Source organism: Numida meleagris, chromosome Z, assembly GCF_002078875.1.
Source record: "Numida meleagris isolate 19003 breed g44 Domestic line chromosome Z, NumMel1.0, whole genome shotgun sequence".
NCBI classification, from domain to species: Eukaryota; Metazoa; Chordata; class Aves; order Galliformes; family Numididae; genus Numida; species Numida meleagris.
In genome coordinates this window covers 31774664-31795840 of record NC_034438.1, presented here as the reverse complement: position 1 = coordinate 31795840, position 21177 = coordinate 31774664, and the positions used below count along the sequence as shown (strand labels likewise).

The 21177-nt window shown below is 39.2% G+C and overlaps 1 protein-coding gene across 8 annotated transcripts in view; it reads left to right on the top strand.

Moving 5' to 3' along the window:
* Window positions 1-11952, top strand: part of NFIB (nuclear factor I B) — a 173685-nt gene extending 161733 nt beyond the window's left edge. For all 8 annotated transcript variants that reach the window (XM_021380313.1, XM_021380312.1, XM_021380309.1 and 5 more), the window contains one exon: window positions 5382-11952. In XM_021380313.1, coding sequence (XP_021235988.1) covers window positions 5382-5511 — 130 coding nt within the window. In that variant the 3' untranslated portion in view covers window positions 5512-11952. The remainder of the gene's footprint in view (window positions 1-5381) is intronic.

The following is a 21177-nucleotide window of genomic DNA, read 5'->3' as shown; positions in this document are numbered from 1 at the left end:
CTCCCTCCCTCCCTCCCTCCCTCCCTTCCTTCCTTCTGCAGATTCTGGTTTTTTTTTCGGCACCCCAACAGTCTCTCTTAACCCAAGCCCACATTCTCCATTATTTGGCTATATAGGAGGTTACTTTCCTGTTAGCACCCTGTATGCATGTGCATATTTCCCATTCTCCTTCAACCCTGTCTCTGCCTTGAATGCATGATGCAGAGTATAGAATGGCCACACACAGTTTCTCCAGGCCTTACCTGTCCTGTGGATTTTCTTTAACAGTGCTGAGATCTGTGGCCTCTCCCTGGTCTCTTTTTTTTTGTTTGTTACACTATGAAAAAAAAAAGGTCTGCAGGGAACTGAAAAAAAATGTAATTACAGCATAATTCCCTTTTCCCTCCTCTGGGCATAAATCAGTGGGTCTCCACCTCTTACATCTGCTAGGTGGGTGGTATGTGCCCTGCAAAACTGTTAAATGTCTTCCTAAATTAAGATGAGATACATTTAATATATCTCTTGAAATAAATGCCCACTTTGGAAGCGAAATTTGGCAGCTGTTTAACTGGAGATACTGGGTTAGAATGGAGAATATCAGAAATACCACATTAAGTAGATGCTGAAGGGGTCGTTATTTTTTTGGCAGAAATGTGCAAGCTGGAATTTAGCCAGGGCACTGAGGTTAACACAATTGCTTTTCCAAAGTTTGTATGATCTTAAAAATTTGAAATAGCAAAGTTCCCTGTAGTTCTGTGGGGGAGCACTTGCTCCATGCTGAGACAGAAAAGCCTTGCTTGTTGACTTGCTATTGCCATTTCTCTCAACATCAAAGGCATTTCTACCTCTTCTGCCTAAAGACTGACCTGGCATGGTCTAGTTTACGTCATGTAAGCTAGTATGTTCATGCATAGGATAGTAAAACAACAAGAAGGAAATATTGATTTAGGTACACTTTCCAAATCATGAAATACTCTTACAGACTTCTGAGGCTTTTGAAAATATTTTAACTGGTGGAAAGTAAGAATCTTAATGTGCTTCAGATTTGCTCAAGTCTGACTGGACTTATTTTTATTGCATTTAGTTAATTGTTTAATGTTATTATACTCTTTATTTTATTATAATCTCTAAAGTGGACTGTATATACATAAAATTCTAGTAGTCCATTCCAGTAATGTCTTTCTCAGAGGTTCTTGAAAAAGCAGTTATTATCTTTAAGAGGAAACCATGGCTGAAATCTTGATTGAATTAACATGTGAAAACTGCAGTGGAGAATGTTTACCCAGTAGGATGCTTGCAGAATTTTTCTTAGCTGTTACATTATGTTTGAACAGATAAGTAAATTATACTTGCTACGAATTGAGGGGGAATGTTGACTACATCTAATAGTCTAGTAATGGTGAGAGAATACAGTTTCTGGTAGTGGTGTAAGGCTTCAGGAAAATTCTTGCAAACCATACTCTCTCGGGTTACCAGTCTCGATCACAGAGCGTGGCTTAGACCTGCTTTATTCCAGCCATATGCATGAAGGTTTTTTATCATAAGGAGGAGCCAAGTGGACCGAGGGATGTCTCATTAACTTCCACTAGGACAACTAGCTTCATTGTGCCCTGGGCAATTGAAAGATTTTTGGCTTACCTTGCTCTTCTTTTGTGTTGGGGTGCTTAGTGAACAGAGAGACGGCATTTGCTTTTGTGAAATTTAGGACTAGAAGTTTACTTGGAACATGTTTAAATGGTCGAATAGCATGGTAAAGGGAAAGGTATTCTCTCCGTTCCCACTGTTGCCATATTTATAGGACCCAGGCAGAGCTTGTTTTGCAGACAACAGTATCTGGTTTTGTTAAGAAGCTCTGCTCTGTAGATAGTTTATGTGGTAAAACCTAAACTCCTTGATTCTCACAGAAAATCCTTTCAGAGCAGGTTTGAAAAAAGTGATGGGAAATCTTGACTGGGGCCAGCAGTCTGGCTGAACTGCAAGCAGCACTAGGGAACTACAAAGCAGGTGGTAGCCCATATGTAGTTGAAAGTACAATTGAATTTACTGTAAATGTTATGAGATAGGTGGGATAGGTGGGCATGTTAGGTAGACAACACTAATATATGCAGCTTTGCAGATATGTTTTCCATTATGGCTTGTATTGCATCTGTTCTCAGAACTTTGTGTTTTGATTAGTGCTTCATTTGTGCTATTTATCTCAGTAATTTTCATTTCGGTTTCCTCCTTTGCCTGCCATATATGTTGGGCAGTGATAGAAAGACAGGAAGATCCCCAGCGATGATCACTTCAAAGTGCAGCATGATGAGTTTGATTTCTGAAGTATGGGCCAAGCTCACCAGGCCTTGATGCTCCTTTTACCGGAGGGAAGTGCTGGTGGACTGGCAGGACGGCCTGTCCTGCCCCGCTACCATGGAGGCTTGCCTCAGCCTGGCAGTTGGGGCCAGACCAGGCACTTGGGTCCACCATCAGAGCTTCCAAAACAGTTTCTTTTCCAGCCACAGCACTTGGACAGCATGTTGTTGTCCCAGCACTACAGATGCCCTCACTGCTATTCAAGGGGGGCTCTGCACTGACGGTCAGCCTCTTGCGAGCCAGAGGCTTCCTGAAGTCAGATGGGATCTGCATAGTGTTAACATAGGAAATTTATTGCTCCCTGAGGATTCATAAGCAGCACTGACAAATTTACTTCATGCTGCATTTTAGAGATTGTCATAATGTTAGATGGAGGAGGTTTCAAAGGTTTAAAGAAACATACCTGTTAAATTTGCTGGTCATATGGCAACAACAATCCCATTAGTCACTTGTTGCGATTTATCTTTATAGAGCACTTTCCAAAAAATCCAAAAAATTTCTCCTATGAGAAGAACTGGATTGGAGAACTGCTACAAATAATGATTTGTTCCTTGTCAGCACTGACTACTTTCTTTCACCCGCAGTAGTCACTGGAATGTTTTAAACTTCGAAAGAAAGGTAAAAAAAATTGCATATATATCCAACCACTGAAGCACCCTGTAATTCTCTAGAAAGATAACCTGAAAGCAGTGTATTTAGCCTTTGCAACAGAAATTGCTTAAATACCATACTGACACACACAAAATATACATTTTTTCAGTTAATGTTCTGTTTTGTTTGAAGAGAATAAACTCTGTAAATCCTATGTAACAGGACAGCAAAGCACTATGCGCTGTAAAATATGTACTCAGACAGATCCTAAGCAAACAAATCTGTTTTTTTTCTTTTCTTTATTACCAGTTCCTATCTTTACAAATCCTTGTGCTTGGAAATGATTTGTGTTGTGTCTGTTATTTCATAATTTACTTCTTAACATCACTGAAATCCAAAAAGGAAGGAACAAGAAATGCGTTGTCAAACAAATCGTGAAGGAAGATGAAGAATAAATTGAAACAATTAAGCCTCTTAAATGAGGTTCTGGTACTGAATATTTTTTAGAATCATAATCTTTTCATCAAGTCATACTGGACAAATCTTTTATGTATAAATTGGTTTAAGACTTTATGAATATTCTAAGATTTGTTGTGTAACTGTGATTTTTCAGTTTCCAAAGGGGATTTCTTGAAGCACAGAAAATAAGATATTTTGAATAGTCAATAGATACTTAAAAAAAAAGGAAAAGAAAAATCCACAGTCTAAGATTTGTTGACCTTACATTTTTAATTTAACTACAAGATTTATTTAATTACTCAGAGTTCAGGGTACCCTGCAAGAATAGACTCAATGGAGAAAAAAAAGCTACTGAACATTCCTTCTAGTTCAGACATTTTAGATACATGTGGATACTCATATTTCTTATAATGCCTTGAGGAAAAAGAGAGTTCTGCTCCCTTTTTGACCACAAAGGAGACAAGCAGGTCAGGTGTGTGAAATTTTCCACCTTTTTGATGTGTAAAACAGAACTTGAAATTAATTGTTAGGAATCAAAATGGTAAACTAGCAGGTATAGAGAGGTGTAGAGAGCATCAAACAGTACATGACAGAAGCTGTTTCCATTGTTTTTGGTATAAATCACCTGAGGAACATGTCCCCTGAGTTTTATGAAATGAGTTGACCCCTTTCTTCGGTATTCATGCAACAGCAGCTCAGAGGATCATGTAAATGAGCACATGCTCCTTCAGAGAGAAAGTGGTGCAAAAGGTTGACCATGAAGAGAGAAGGAAGAAAGCTTTCTCTGTCTATCTTTCACAAAACACGTCAGAGGCTTTAGTCTTCAGATGTGTAATAATGAAATGTTTCAGTTTAGTGCCAAAGTGTGTTCTCAAGTAAGCTGTTGTGTTTGTAGAAAGAACTACAGCAGATAAACATTCTCTATAATAAAATGTGCATGAAGTATGAATTTGCACAATGTGTTTGTTTCTTCTTGTTTGGCAATGATTGCTGACATAAAGATGCAGTTTTTCTTCTGAACAAACTTGACAAGAGTTTCTCAAAACCCCCTTATTTCTGGGGTGCTAGATAGACATCCAAGGAAAAGGCTGCTCAAGGTTTGCTCTGGCTACTGAAAAGTGGCAGCTGAAGTCTGTCTTTAAGTGTTCTTCTTGCAAATCCTGATGGGTAGAGTACCTGTGCCTCTTAAAGGTGTGAACACCACTGGGACTTAAGCACCTCAGTGACATGGTGCTTTTAGCATGGTGATTTAAGTAATGGAATTGTTTTTGAAAATACTTTCTTACTCTGACTTCTGCTGAAAAATTTATGGTGCTCACTATGACCCTGAACTGCACATATTTACATGACAGAGCCCTTTGTTATGGACACTGGTATTTTTGGGGGGAAGAAATTATAAACACAACAAAACAAAACTTTTTTTTTTGAATATTAGAAATTTTATAGCCCAAGTTCTCTGTGCTAATCGTTACTCACAGGTGTATCTTGGGATTGGAATGATGTAAGTTGCTGGTTTGAAAAAGAGTAGGAAATTGCACAGGAAACTTAAGCACTGAGCTTTATTTTGTTTTCTTGAAATGAGAAAACTTGTACACTGTAATAAACTTCAATAGCTCTTAAATAACACACATGCTGTCATGTAGTGTCACATATATGGTTTAGTGGTGTCTGGTCCATATGTTTGCCTGTAGAATTTTGGGGAACTTTCATAAATAAGCGGGCTACTTTGTGTAAATCGGCAGTAATACTACTTGCAATTGAAAGCAACACAGATTTTCAGTTCAAATCATACTTTTGCAAAGAAAACTGTAAAGTTGAATCTCAAGCAATTTTCACAAATTTAGTTTCTCTTTTTATCTTAAGTAATGGTATTCATATTGAATATTGGTTTAATCGTAATTCAAATTATCTGTGTTCTAATTTTTGCAGAATGTCTAATTTGTGTTTTTTTTTTTTTCTTTTCTCTCTCTCTCCTTGTCTTTTTTCCCCCTTTTCAACAGTCCTGGTACCTGGGCTAGCTTGGTTCCTTTTCAAGTATCAAACAGGACACCGATCCTGCCGACAAATGTCCCAAATTATGGTTTGAACATAATTGGAGAGCCTTTCCTTCAAGCAGAAACAAGCAACTGAGGGAAAAAATAAAAGAAAAATTAGGGAAAAGAATAAAAAGGAAGACAGGATGAGAGAAGAAACTGAAGAACGAAGAAAAAATAGACCAGCAATTGCAGCACTTACAATCACTAATTCCCTTATGGTTGAAACTGAAATGACATACAAAGGGTCGATGATATTTCACTGATGGGTAGAACGCAGCTCCTGCTAAGTAGCCTTTGTTATATGAAGTCCGCTGGGAAATAGATGTTCTGTCTCTGACAATATATTTTAACTGACTTTCTAGATGCCTTAATATTTGCATGATAAGCTAGTTTTATTGGTTTAGTATTCTTGTTGTTTACGCATGGGATCACTATTCCTGGTTATCTCACAAAACAAAGGCTAGGCAGCAGCAGCAGATTTGCAGGAGGACAAGGGCTGTAAGCCAGCCATTTTCTCGACACTCTGGTTTTTAAATGTTGTTAAGAAAAAAGCTCTGTAGCCTTTAGTTATCAGTATGGATTTATTAAACTTTGGCCCTTGACTCAGCCTTTTCTAGTGTGTTACCCAGCTTGAAATTTTCAATCAGAATGAATTTACACGCTCTATGTAAGAAATGCCTCTATGTAGGTAGAAGTGTTATCTTTTCATGCAACAGTAAAAAGAAAAAAAAAAAAAAAAAAGCAAACTTTTTACCCACTAAAGAAACACTTAGAGAGGCAAGTGCAATTTAAAAGTTGTATCAAAGGGGTCATCATTATAAGTCCTTCAGCCCTTGGACTCTAAATTGAGGGGATTAAAAAAGGAATTAAAAATTACTTTGAACAAATTTATTTTTCCCCTCAGTTTTTGAGGGCATTAAAAGGCATTACATCAAGACAAATCATGTCCTTGAGAAAAATAATCAGTGAAAACACAGCACTTATGTTGGTTTAGCTGCTGCCTCCACAAAGGGGTAGAATTTATTTATTTAAAGTTACTGGTTGCATCAAGAACCCATAGGGTTTATATTTTTCTGTATAATCTGCATCATAGAGACAAAGAGATAGGCAAATCCATGCCAAAAGGGCAAAGCTTACTGTTTACAAACTGGTAATACCAGGATGGGGATAAGATTTATTTAAATAATGCACTCTCTAAGTCTACAGGGTGCTGAAAACTTGCATGGTGCTTTCAGAAGATAGCCTTGTTCAACAGATTTCACATATTGACAGAAATATAATGTGCATGGGCAGACATTTTGCCTCTATGTCTCTTAAAACATAATTAAAATACTCTTTCCAGTAATCCTGATTTGCACGAAAATATAATGTCCACATTACGTGCCTTGCCTTGAAATCTAAAAAAAGGAAAAAAAACACAAAAAAATACAAAAAAAATCCACAAAAACCACAAAAAAATTTGACATCTCTACACTTGTTTTGCTGCATTTATTATCATTTAAATCTTTACCATTTTTATGACAAAATATTTTGTACTCCAGATGGGAAAAAAGTGTGACATCATGGATTTTTTAGACAGTTATATCTTTATCTTACATTTATAAAGCATATCATGGCTGTGTATAATTGCCGCTTTAGAATTGTAATCGACCAGCAATATTTTCAGTATTTTGGTGTTTTTTCTATTAACCTTTCATGTTTTTCATCTTCCAATTAATATTGGGGGGAGGGGATTCAAATTTATACGAATTATGCAATACCAAGTTTTGCCTATGTAGGTAGTGCTTTTAGCTGTATTGGTTACTATAGGTAAGTACACAGATTTAAAAGAAAAAAAAAAAGAATAATGTATGCTTTTTTTTTTTTTTTTTTTAATTGACCAAAGTGGGTACTGCTATTTTCGCAGTGTGATGAGGTCCTTTTATGTACTGAGAGATGGACGGGGATTTTTTTTTTATACATATATATATATTCTGGGGTGGGTGGGGATGATTTTTAACACTTTACAGTGTAGCTGTGAAGCAGTGCACCCTTAGCCAGGCGAGGGCTGCAAAGCGACTGTTCTGCCTACTGTGACAAACTTTCAAATCGGTTCCCTCTTTTAACTTCCCACCTGGGGTGCAAGCTGAAATCATTTCTGGATTTAAAAATAAATGATGAATTCTGTTGGAGGCAGACTTGACTTGAGGAAATTGTTTTACTTCAAATTTCTTTAGAGAGAGAGAGAGAGAGAAAGAGAGTGATAGAAACAGAGGAGAGAGAGGCAGCCAGAGGAAGAAGGATGTCACGACCCACAGCAAGATGAATCCTTCCCACTCTGGCAAATATACTACGTCCTGAAGTGTTCATGTTAGAAATGTTTTTAACTTAGAAAGAAGCTTGCTTTGTCTAGGAAATGTGCGTAGAGGGCCAAAATCTTTGCTGGCATAACTCCACTGGCTTCAGTTGACTTCAGAGCTGTTCCCGCAGAGAATTTGCCTCCTTTAGTCTGCATGGCTGGTAAATATTTCTCTTCCCCTACAACAAAACTATTTTTTGAAGTTTGTCAACTCACAGCGTCCAAGTTCCAATCTTCAGTCCACTCAGACCATGTCAGAGGTTTGCAAAGTCTTCTCATACAGAGCTCCGGGCTGTAGCAGGAAAGGAGCTTCATAATGGGTGGAATTAGACTATGGTGTAAACAGAAGTGCATTTCCAGTAAAACCAGACCTTACACATCAGTAGTGAGCCTGTTGCTGGAGACCTCTTATGTGCTGGGAATGCTTCTTATCTACAGCTCAGTGTAGGGAGAACATCTTCAGGTGCAAGCAAAGGAGGGAACAGACTTGAAATGGGGTATCCTTTCAGCCCTCTGCGGTTGTCTCTACATTTCAGAGGTTTTCCCACGCTGGAGCAGCTCCAGAGTACAGCTCCAGCAACAGGTGCTGGGTGCTGACACACTGACATCAGTCCCTTCTCGCCTTGGCCAGCACGTGGCTGCTGTGAGGCCATGGTGGTGGCACATCCTACGTGTCTCTGCAGCAGGCAGAGCCTGGACAGATTCTGAGGCAGAAGCTGTAGGAAAGCAGATCTTTATATCTAAACTGAAAAAGAAAGGAAAAAAGCAGGAAAAAAAAGAAGCCAATATCAAAGTTATGTTTGTCTTTTCCTGAGCCCCATGGTAAGTGACTTAATTTCCTTAGCACATTGCTGTTAAGACTAGCTGAAATGTGGGAGACCCACCCAGAGCAGATCTCAGGCTCTGGCCTGGTGAAATGAACAATGTTATTGCTTTTTCTGATGGGCCCTGATATCAAGTGGTCAGGGGGCATGGGCATCTGCCGGGCACTGTCCATGCTGCGGGCAGCAGGGTGTCCCCTAAGGTTTTAAATGCATGCCAGGATGAAACCGAAATGATTGTGATTGCCAAAAGGACAAATATCCCTGAGGGAAGATGGATGGCTTTATGTGAGCTTTTCTGTTATCTCTGACCTCTTGTATGAAAAAAAAAAAATGAGCTTGCAGGTGCAGTATTTTTAAAAGCAGACCCCTTCCATGTGAATGAATTGGTTTTGTTGAGCAACTGTGGGTTTTTTTACATGTGCCTCTCTGATATAAAAGTCTGGTTGGAAGAAAACAAACTTTTCATTTACCTTTTTTTTTGCTTTTTAAGCTCAGCAGTCAAAAGATTAAGATAACATTGAGAACTCAAATCCAGTCTCTGGCCTCCTCCTTCACCAGGAAGTGTATTCTGACTAAATCAAGCCACCCCGTTCTATGTGCACTGTTCTGCCTTTATTAAGTTGCTTTGCAGCCCTGGCCTCACGGCTGTGCCACTGAAGTGTGTTCCCCCTGGAGTGACATGAACGTTTGAGGCTTGACTATGGAAAAAAAAAAAGGCAGTGAAGGAGACTGTACATAAAGACATGGCAAAAATATTAATTATAGCAATATAGTTGTGGGGTGATGTTCAGGTGGGCAGCTCCATTGAAAATATGTGAATGGATTTGTGAAGCTGCAAGTAGCGAGAAGAAAGGAGGATCTTCTGAATGAACCGCCTACCTTGTAGACAGTAATTTGTACACTGTATAGTTTTGTTAAGATTTTTTTTTTAATTAAAATACCCTTGTTTGTAAAGCTAACTTTTTAACAATTATAATGGAAATATATGTCATTTCCATTTTTAAAGTAAACAAGAATATTCCTTGTTTGGAAGCTGGACTTGGGTTAAAACTCTCCAGTTTCTTAATTTATGTGTTAAAAAAAAAAATCTGTCCATGTTAGCAGTTATTTCACAGATTCCTGTGCTTGAAAAGCATAGGTTACTAATCCTTTAAAAATGTAAATGGAGAAAAGTTATATTTTATGAAGGTTATTTTGTTGTATTTAGTATTGGAAAAGTTGGTTTTCAGAGCATTTCAAAATGTTGGAAACACCACTGTCTTTTTATTAGTATATATGGCCTTTAGCAAAAGTTTTTGTGATTGTTACATGATGGTATTTAAGATTAGGTTCACAGAGCAATTCAGGATAGGCAGAGAATAAAAACAGTACTTATGTCTCACATAGCTGTGTCCTCAGGGAGCAGAATTTTGGATTTGCAACTTGTAGCTTCATAAGGATTTAATGAAAGAGATTGCACAAGGACATACTCAGCTGTGACACCGGGGTGTGTTCTGTACCTAAATCTAAATTATATTTACCGTGTGAGGTTATGAAGGCTGCAGAAAGTTATCCCATATTCAGTGTACAGTATTCACTTTTAATGAAACAACTCTTTAATGTTGCTGGCAGTAAGGTCCCAAGCATGACATCCGATATAGTTTATATGATCCTGTCAAGGTCTTTTGTTAACATTAACCAGCTGCAATGCTCCTGGACTTTTTTTATTGGGTTTCTATAGAAAACTAAAAAAAAAAAATAAAAAATTGTATGTGGGCTAAGAAAGTTAAGCAGAAAAAGCTCAAAATTGAATGTTCAGCTCCACACTGAAGGAGCTGAAAACTCTCTCCCTCTTATTTGCACTTTCTGCTAGTTCCCCGATTTTTTTCTAATTCCTCGAAATTGTGTGGGTGTGGTGGAGCACTGCAGTTGGAGGATAACACAGACCACTGATTTTGCCCTTTAACCCTGCACAATGACCTTTGCATCAGCCAAACTTATTGCCATGACAACTCTTTGTACTGTTTCCACGCCACAGCTCTGTTGGTCACATTGCTAATAGCAAAGGGGACAAGTCCAAGACGGTCAATTTTTACATTTTTTGTTGCAATTTTTTCTTCAGTGGTTGTAAGTAGGTTTTTGTTTCTTTTCCTTTTTTTTTTTTTTAAGTAATAAAAGGGTTCACTAGTTATTACTCTTTACGAATATCTGTGTGTTGCAATTCAAATGTATGTTGAATTTGTGAAAAGGGCTTCAGTGCCACTAGCATCATGATATCCTAGAATAAGCCTTTCGTACTTTTATTGCATGATACAGTAACAGTAAAACAGAAGGTGGCCTAAATAGATGCAAAGCAGTGTAAGCTAGTGACACTAAAGCCAGTCTTTGTATTACTGTATTTTTGACAGAATGGTTTTGAAACTGTGCTACAGGGACTGATGTGGCAAATGTATCTCTATATGCAGAAAGAAGTTTTTTAAGAAGTATGGCTTATTATGCATTCTTCATTGAGGGCATTGAAGTTGCATGGACTGATAAAAGTTGATGCAAAATGAGAAAGAAACAAAAACCAGCAAAATGTTTACCAAAAAATCTCAAACAAATGAGCAGTGCCTGTTCAATTTCACAGTCTCTGTTGAGTTCAGTTGTAAATATGTTTCAGATAACATTTTCTTCAAAAAAAAAAAAGATCTCTACAACAGTGTAGAATGTGAGGGTTCCTCAAGTCCCAGGCATAGGCTTCTCAAGAGCTGCGTTAGGTTATGTCTTCATCAAGCTGTTAATTTGTGCTTATATCATATAGAACTTATAGCAAACTGGGAAGAGGCACCCCATCTCAATGATATTTCTCTGAGAACAACTTTTGTAGGGCTGTGTGTTTCTTTAGATACATTTAGTACAACTGTAGTGACAAGTAGTCAGTTATTGCTTGCTAGCTACACACTAGGGTTGATCCATTTTAAAACTTTTGGCATTTTTCCCCATACTGTAGGCCATAAATCCTGAAGGTTACATTTTAATTAAAAAGTAAGTGCGTGCACAATCCTTGTGTAACGAAACTTCACTTGTAGGATGCATTACAGTACAGCTACTTAACTTCGGAACTAAGGCCCTCTGGCATGAGACCTGTTTTTAGCCTGAGTGTTAACAAAGGTTTTTATTGTGCCTGGTTGGAGGATAATAATGTTCTTTTTGGTACTTTTTTTTAGGTTACAAATGAACTCAACTGCCACAAGTTTTAAACTGGTGTAAATCAAGCTTGACTTAATGTGATTGTTACTGTTATATCCAGCCTATACTGCTAGCAGCTGCTCATACTGCAGTCAATTACTGGAAGCGGATATATTTCCTATGCAAAAACTGTTTAAACAATAAAAATGAGCTATGCTACAGACCATGGTCTCATGTTTTCTTTTCTATCTCCGAGAGTGGTAATTAGTGATATCTTAGAATCTAACCTTGACCCTTTTGCCCTGGCCAGAATGACACAACTTACAGAGTTCTGTGTATACTTAGGTTAAATCAAACATATCTGTTTGCATATATGGTGACTTAGTAGTACACTTAAAAAGGAGAAGAATAGAAAGAAAGAGATACAATTAGATAAACAGCTCAATTAAAAAGCTTATATTTTGTTTTCATCGTCATGTCTAACCAGCCCTAGTAATTACACAGGTGACCCAATCTACTTTCTCTTCTGATGTAAGATTAAGCATGATACTTCTTTTAAAGTATAATAGACTTATGATAGGCAAGGATTAGCAAATCTTCATTTTTTAAACAGCCTTCACAGCAATGCTTTTGTTAAACAAAGACAGCAACATTAAATTTTCTCAAAACTCTCTGGAATTTTCATGACTCCAGAAAGCTTTGTTTGGGGCCAAAGTCTTTGAAATCCACAAAAGAATAATTATGCTTCATAAATGTGAATGTGAGATGTTTAACTCAGCTCATGTTCCTAGAAATACATCTTTTTTTTAATGCCTTTGGGAACTCATATTCTAGTAGTAATAGTAAGTATGAATTTATTCAGAGGATGACTGACTGGATCACAGGATCACAGTGCTGCTGCAGTTACTGCTGCACAGTGAAGCAAAACTACTCTCCATCTACTTTGATAAAAATATTCTGCATATTCTAGCATGTAAGCTTTATCCAGTTTTGACCATTAGTGTGCAAAATGTGAAGTGGTCTGTTATTTTTCCTTAGTGGGTTGTTTACACAGGCGCCATTTATCTATTAAATGAACTAATTTCTATGAAAAGTTCATTGTTTTATGTATGGCTCTGCGAAGCAAATTGCTGTTAGGAAGTTCTACCAATTTCTTCTGCTAGAGTTCACTTCAATACTGCTATTAGGACATGGTTTGCAAATTATATTAAGGACATCAGGTGCCATGTCTCAAAATCCAAAACCTTCCAGAATAACACATAGATACTTCAGTTCAGTCCAGCCTCCCTGTTCTGGGAAGGAAATCTCTTATTTCTTGAGCCATTCTGATCAGACCTTCAAAGCAACTCATTCTTGTACATGACCCAATAGAATCTCAAGGCAAGTTTCCTACACGATTTTGTTGCTGCACTCCATACATGTTGGCTGCACAGTGGTGCTGATGCCAGTAGGCTGGGACAAAGAGTGGCAGCTGCTTGCATTTATTCACACTGCCAGTGCCAAAGCTAGGGCTGCAATGGCATGCTGAAGATATGCAGTGTCTTGCCCGATGCCATGATCCAGGGAGGCAAGAGGAGAGCACACGAAGACTGTGACTTGCAATGTCATGGTGAGGGCATGCTTCTTGGCAGTATGTACATTTGTGAACAACTGTTTACAAAGATGAAGCACAGGGACAGTAACATTTCATCAAAAATCCCTGATGAACACCTTGAAAGCTCACTGAGAACTGCAGCCACTGCCACTGATCCAAGGACTGACACATTTGTTTCACAAAAACAGGGTCAAACATCTCACTTGTTTTATGGCTTTGTTGCACTTTTTTTTTTTTTTTTGCTGTAATAAAAATAATAAAAATCAAAATAAGTGCTGCTCTTTAAGTAATGCCTCCTATTTTATTATGTTGGCCCATGACATCAGAGGCAGATGTTGGTGGTATGGCAGTAGAGGTTGAACCTCCTACCACTACTCCATTACATTTTGTTGCCGTGTGACAGATGGCAGCAGAGGGGCACTCTGACAGAATGATGTCTGACATGAAAGTGTGTATAGAGCAAAGGTGTAGAACTGAATTCCTCCATGCAGTAAAAAATGGTACTGATTGACCTTCATTGACATTTGCTGAATGTTTATGGAAATGAAACAGTGTATGTGAGCACAGTGAGGCAGTGATGGTGCATTTCAGCAGTAGTGACAGCGACAGTGCGTCACCTCCACTGGTGCAGATTCTTAAGTACAGAATGCAGGCTATTGTTCATTGCCAGTGAAAATATATAGAAAAAGGTAGTGGCTATGTTGAAAAACAGTGCTTTGTAGCAGTCAATTTTCTCTATGAAACAGTGTTACTGTGCTCTTTATATCTGTTGTGGCTTCCATGGAAATAAACAGGCAATACTTTCAGTGCAACTTACGTATATGCGGCTCAAGAAAATTCCTGTTCACTCAATATTGCCTAAGCAAGCCAAAAGTTTGGGCACTTATGTTTTAAGTCCCTATATTATCTTTGCTGCACACAGGTTTCTTTTTTAATGTATTTTTTCTTTGTATTCCAGTTACTGAACTGAGTTTGTACACTATAGCTATTATCTGATCAATTCCTGTCCGGGTACTTAAAAACCACAGTGAAAACAAAACAGAAGCATACTCTCTGCTTGTTGCATGTGAGTCTGGGCTCACTGACTTGCATTTCCATGGGGATAAAATCATTCAGTGCTGGGGGACCTTGGGAATGGTTGGAATCTGAGTCACATCCATGACTCTATGAACAGAAGGTTGCTGAATACTCAGGACTGGACTAGATGTTGTCTGCATTTCACTGGAGAAATGAAAGGCTCATCACTCGTATTCAGGTAACTCTCATGTCCCTTCTCACACCTCCACTTAAAAGATCAGCAGGCTTTAGTCATTTTGGTAAGGTAACTGCAGGATTGTTTTATACGGGAGTATCTAAGTCACCTTCAGAAATGGCAGTCACATCTCATGAGACTTAACCATAAAGCACTTAGGCAAACTGTTGTCATTGTTGATCACAATTTCACAGATGCAAACAGGATCTGGCAATAGGGACTTCTGTCTGTATCTCATTAGAGAGCTATCCCACTTCTGCCTTTCAAATCTTTTTTTATAGCATCTATTGATACTTTCCTTAAATTCCTTGCTGTCATGAGATCAGCCAGTATTCTTAAGGTTATTTTACACATATATTACATATATTACACAAAAGCACTGGTTGACTGAACAGCTGAGAAATGTAAAGATTTGCCCAAAGTTGTACAAGGATTTAAGTATGTATCAAACTGAATTTACCTTCTATTGGACACACACTTACATTGAACTCTAATCCATTTTTCACACTCAGTCAACAATGTTCTTTGGACAAAGGACAGAGTGAAGCAAGTTACAGGATGTTATTTGCAAAGTATGGAGCTGTGAACAATATGGGAGATGGTGATGACAACAACAGTCCTTCACAGAATCATAGAATCACGGAATCGTGGAAGAGCTGGAGGTGGAAGGGACTCCCCAGGAGTGGGCAGAGCTGCCTCCCACCAGATCAGGCTGCTCAGCGCCACATCCAACCTGGCCTTCAATGCCTCTAGAGATGAAGCATTCATAGGTTTGCTGGGCAGCCTGTGCCACTGCCTCAATGTCCTCTGAGCAAAGAATTTCTTCCTAACATCTAATCTAAATCTCCTCAATTTTAGTTTAAAGCTATTCCCCTTGTCCTATCATTATCAGACCATGTAAAAAGTCAGTCTCCCTCCTGCTTATTAGCTCCCTTTAAGTACTGGAAGGCCACAATGAGGTTTCCCCAGAGCTAAACAAGCCCAACTCCCTAAACCTTTCTTCATAGGAGAGGTGCTCCAGCCCTCTGATCATCTTTGTGACCCTTCTCTGGACCTGCTCCAAGAGCTCCACATCCTCCTCGTGCTGGGAGCCCCAGGCCTGGACTTGGTTCTCCAGATGAGGCTTCCTGAGGGCAGAGCAGAGGGGAACAATCACCTCCCTCTCCCTACTTGTCACACCTCTTTTCATGCAGCTCAGGATACGGATGGCTTTCCAGGCTGCAAACACACTCTTCTGGCTCATGTTAAATTTTTCATCCACCAGAACTCCCAAATGCTTCTCCACAGGGCTGCTCTAAGGGAATTCTTACCCCAGTCTGTGTATATATCTGAGATTGCCGCACCAAATTGCACTTTTGCCTTGGCCTTGTTGAATCTCATGAGGTTCTATGTGCCCACTTTTCAAGCTAGTCTAGGTCCTTCTGGATGGTTTCCCTTCCTTCTGCTGTATCAACTGCACCGCTCAGCTTGGTGTCATCAGCAAACTTGCTGAGGGCACACTTGATTCCATGGTCTATGTCATTGATAAACATGTTGAAGAGCACTGGTCCCAAGACAGACCAATGGGGCCCACCACTTGTCACCAGCTTCCACCTTAACACAGAGTCATTGATCACAACCCTCTCACTGTGGCCTTCCAACCAATTCTTTATTAACTGAATAGTCCTTTGGACATATTGTTACACAGGACCAAAGCAGAAACTAGTGCTTAAAAGAGTGGTATAGATCAGCTCATCTAGAAGCCACTGGGGTCGATATAAGTTTTTCTGCTGTTTTTAAAGAAGGATTGTACCAGGCCCACGTTGCTGGCTGTATGGGAACTGCTGAGTCATGGCCTGAACCACTGATTGAGCACCTGGAGTAAAGACCCAGTCAGCCCTGGGAGCACAGGTGAAGGCAATTCACCTGTGCAACCAGAAGGGGTGGAGCCAGGCTCCACCCCTCTTAGGCCTCATTTAAGGGCTGACTGCCCCTGAGGAAGGATCTCTTCCTGGAGATCCCTCCTTGGTGGGAGTCTTTTCCTGCGAGCCCCAAATCTTCCAATCCGGGTGAGCGCTGTATTTTCCTTCCACCTTTTGTAACGCTGTTTCCATTGCGTTAGTCCTGCTTATCGCTACACTGGCAAAGCGCCTTAATTTAGGTGAGTGTGGGTTTCCAGGTCTTAACATGTATGTTGCTGTTGTTGTTTAAAGGGGTGCCTTGAGGTGAATGGAGGTGTTCAAAGAAGAATCTAACTGCTTAAGTTCATTAGGCTGATGCTCACTAGTAAAACAATGGTCTCAACTGACTGTATTTAGCTGCAATAAAGGCTGCCAAAACCAGCACACATTGCTGTGAACTGACAAGCAAGGAACTCTAACACGCAACAAGACTGGGGCAGGCGTAAAAGCTGTATTTCCCCATAACTGACAAATCAAGAACTGTGGCACTGTGAAGCTAGAACTATATCAATTGTAAGCAGCTGTCTATTCAATTTTCAAAAACTCTCTGATCAGATAATTACTGACATTTCAAGAAACAAATTGTGCCCTCAGTTAGACCCCAGAAATGCCTCTCAATTTAACGAGGTCACCCAAGGGTAAGTGAGGGCTTTAGTACTTAAACACTTTTCAGACACAATTCTGGTTGTAAAACACCTCTCTCCTAAATTATTTGAGATTGAAATATTTCCCCTAGAGTATTTTTCTACAGCAGTATATTGAAAAATGCCACAGTTACTTAAAGTGGATTTCTTTCAGAGATCACAAAACCTGTGAGAAACCTTCAGAAGTTGAGTATATTTTTCTGTTTCACAGAGATAATAATACAAAGGTAAGGGTTTTTTTTTTATTTTGTTCTGTTTTAATTTGAGTCTTTGTTGTTTGTTTGTTTTTTAAGTAGATTGATCTTCCTTCCCAGCTTTTAAAATAATGTGATATTAGAATTCGCTTTATATATAATAGCTGAAGTAAATTAATGTCCTGAGCATGCTTTTCCACAGGCCTGGCTTTTAGTGCAGACTTTCATACCTATATAGCATCCTTGACCAGCATCTGAGTCATAGCTATGCCTTGCATGTTGTGAATGGCCAAGACTTTGCCCCAGAGCTGAGAATTTGCATATGTTTAAAATATTAATATGTGGACCAAGGAAGAGTTAAGGCACTTCAGAAGATGGGAAAGTGAGTTAAGCTGGTAACATAGTTAAGGTAGCCGAAATCAGATGGTCACTTGTTTGAACATCTTTGGTAAGCATCTTCTAGGCATCTTACACAAGCATCACACTAGGCTGAAAGTCCTGTTGTGGCTATCAAGCCTGCTCAAGAGCATTCAGCAGTAAGAGCCATAGAGTGTCAGCAAGCCCAGGCTCTGGTATCATTAAGAAGTTTTGACAGCGCCTGCTGTGGATGGTGTGTTTCTCTAGGCTGCTCTTTTTCAATCTTCGGTCAAGAAACCCTGAGATCCTTGGATTACTTCTGTAGGCACTGTGAAAGGCAATTGAGGAAAGCACACTTACTGTTAACAGACTTCAACTCACTATATTACTTCCATTAGAAAAACTTTGAGATATCCACAAACTGGAAAAAAAAATTATTTCCATGCATTCATAAAATGCAGAGTGGGACAAGGAAGTTAAACAGTGACACCATGTCAGCCTTCCAGTAACCAGAAATATTTTAATTTCTTATCACACCATTAGCCTTTTGAAGGAGATGTGGGAGACCCCTTTGGAGCATTTTATTACAGTTTATTACACTTATGCCCAGGCCTGTGAAGTTTCATGTTGAGCAGCAATGTGAGAAACAGCAAGATCTGCTATCTTAAAAAATCTAAGATATTTCCCTTTAATAGATGTGGATATCCACAGGAGGAGGATACTGGGGCAAAATAGAAGGAGTCTTGCTCTGTGGACAAGGTGGAAATTTTCAAAAGCCTGACAGTGCACCTTGCCCCCACCATCATCACTTTCTGACCTGAAAGATGAGTTCCCTCAGTGTTTTGTGGGATGAGGTGTTTCTTTCTAGTAAGAAAGGAGTGATCTTTACTGAGTTTACTTCCTCACTGACTCCATGGGATCAGTCCTTCACCTTTGGAAGCTTGCAGTGAGCATGAGCTTTGTTTCCTTCATACAGCCATCCCTCCAGGAACACCAATACATGTTGGGATGAGTCCTGGAGCTGCTCACGTGTCCGTGGCAAGAACTTCTGTTCCCAAAGTAAAGCAGTTGTGTACTTCATGTATGTCCATGCTGTGGATCACGAGGAGCATTTGGCTGGCAGCGTTGCACAGTCATTCTTCCAAGAGAGCTCTGGGATTGTTTGGGAGTGCCCCAGAAGATGCATTGGTCCAAACTGCTATGTAATTTACATTATTGACTGAAATGGTAGGAAAAATATAGGCAGAATTACAGGTAGTTCACTTGGGTAAATGAGAGTATGGTGGAAAAGGGTGTATGCAACATCAGGTGCCCCAAATTGGAGGGAAGTGACTGCGATGACAACTATTTCCCAGTCAACCCTGAACTTGTGTGGGATTTGCTGCTCCACCTGCATGCACATAAGTCCATAGGACTTGATGGGATTTGTCCCAGGGTATGCTGAGAGCTGGCCGATTTCATTGCGAGACCGCTCTCAATTATTTTTCAGTGGTTGTGGGAACCTGAAGAGGTCCCAGTTGACTGGAAGCTGGCAAACATTGTTCCAGTTTACAAGAAGACCAAGAAGGAAGACCCCGGTAATTACAGGCCTGTCAGTCTCACTGCAATGCTTGGTAAAATTATGGAGAAAATCATGGTGTTTTCATGGTGTTTTCAGTTACTGAAAAACATCTGAAGGACAATGCAGTCATTGGTCACAGGCAGCGTGAGTTCATGAGGGAAAAGTCCTGTTTAACTAACTTAATTTTCCTTCATGGTAAGAGCACCCACCTAGCTGACCAAGGCAAGCCAGTTGATGTTACGCTTTTGGATTTCAGTAAAGCTCTTGATATTGTTTCTCACAGTATCCTCTGGACAAAACATCTAGCATACAGCTAGTCAAAACATAATGTGGTGGGTGAGCAACTAGCTGATGGATTGGGCTCAAAGGGTTATTATGATAAATGGAGTTATATAAAGTTAGCAGCCAGTCACTAGTAGGATTCCCCAGGGCTCTGCTTTAGGGCCAGTTCTCTTTAATATCTTAATAAATGACTTAGACATAGGAGTAGAAGGTGTTTTGATTAAGTTTGCTGATGATATTAAACTGGGAGGAGCTGCTGACTCCATCAAGGGTGGAGAGGCCTTGCAGAGAGATCTAGACGAATTAGAGAGCTGGGCAATCTTAGCAAGTGACTGAAGAACCCCTCGTCTACTCTGATGTTTCTGGATGTTCTTATTAATATGAATAATACATTATTACTAAAAACTCAATCCACATTTCTGGCAGAAGCCTTTCTGGGGTCCTTCTAAAACAAGTCTGACCAGTGCTTTCTCTACACAGAAAGCATTTGACCACATAAGAACTTTGCTGCACCCTGTTCCTTCAAAATAAAGTATGAATGAAGGAATCAAAACCACTTCTTAAATAGGCCAAGCTTCCTTTTGAGGAAGTAAAGAATTCCCCCAATTGCTTTAGCTCCTAGTACTAGTCTGCTTGGATGTTACTTTACATGTAGAATAACATTGCTTCCTGCAACTTTTCTTTATTAAGCAGAAGGTCAGCCCTGGCTATGAAATTAATATAAGGATATGATTTCCAGTGATGTCATCACCTCAGCAGTCATAAGAAGAAATATTCTTTGACCTCCAAAGGAAATATTGATGGTCCCTGTGCCAGTACCAGAGGTTATAAACTTTGAATCGCTAAAATATTAGATTACATTTTAGTGCTGAAGCTGCATCTCCAGAGAGGAACTTGGGAGAGAAAGCAGAGATAACTTGAAGATAACCTGAGCTGACTTATTTTACATGTTTGATACTTACAGCAAATATGAAAATTCATCTAAAAATATATTACTCAATATATGGATTCTGTACCTGGAAGTGGGGGCTGAACTGTCAGATCTATTATAAACAGCTTGCTGCTTCTGCAATACAGCCCTGAACATGTTGAACTCCATGCCATGGAGCAATTTCAGAATAAAGAAATTCTCATAGGTGAGTGTTTACTTACAATTAGTTGGCATTATTTTGATCTACTGTTTCTCACCTTTTATATTAAATGTTTTATTTCCCTCCAGCTCTGTCGTTGTTGATACAGTAATAAAAAAAATAATAATCAGACATAGAAAATATCAAATTATGTGACTGTTACTATTCCATCACACATTTTTGGTCACGGTTCTCTTACCATTTTGAAGACACGTTCAGAACCAGATTGAATGCCTTCACTCATTTGTAATAATCCTGCAGTGAAATATAATATGAAAAATAGTTGTAAAATACAGGTTCATTGAATGTTATTAGAACAAAATATAAACAGTTGTACATCTGTTTGGCAAGGCAACTCACAAGCAACTGGGAAACAACTTTAAACTAGAAAAGTGTCCCACAAATTGGTATTGTGTATTGAAGCTGAATAGGTGTTCCAAGAGTGCAATGGTAGTAACTTAATGTTAACACTAAGAGAAATAATAAGTCTGTGT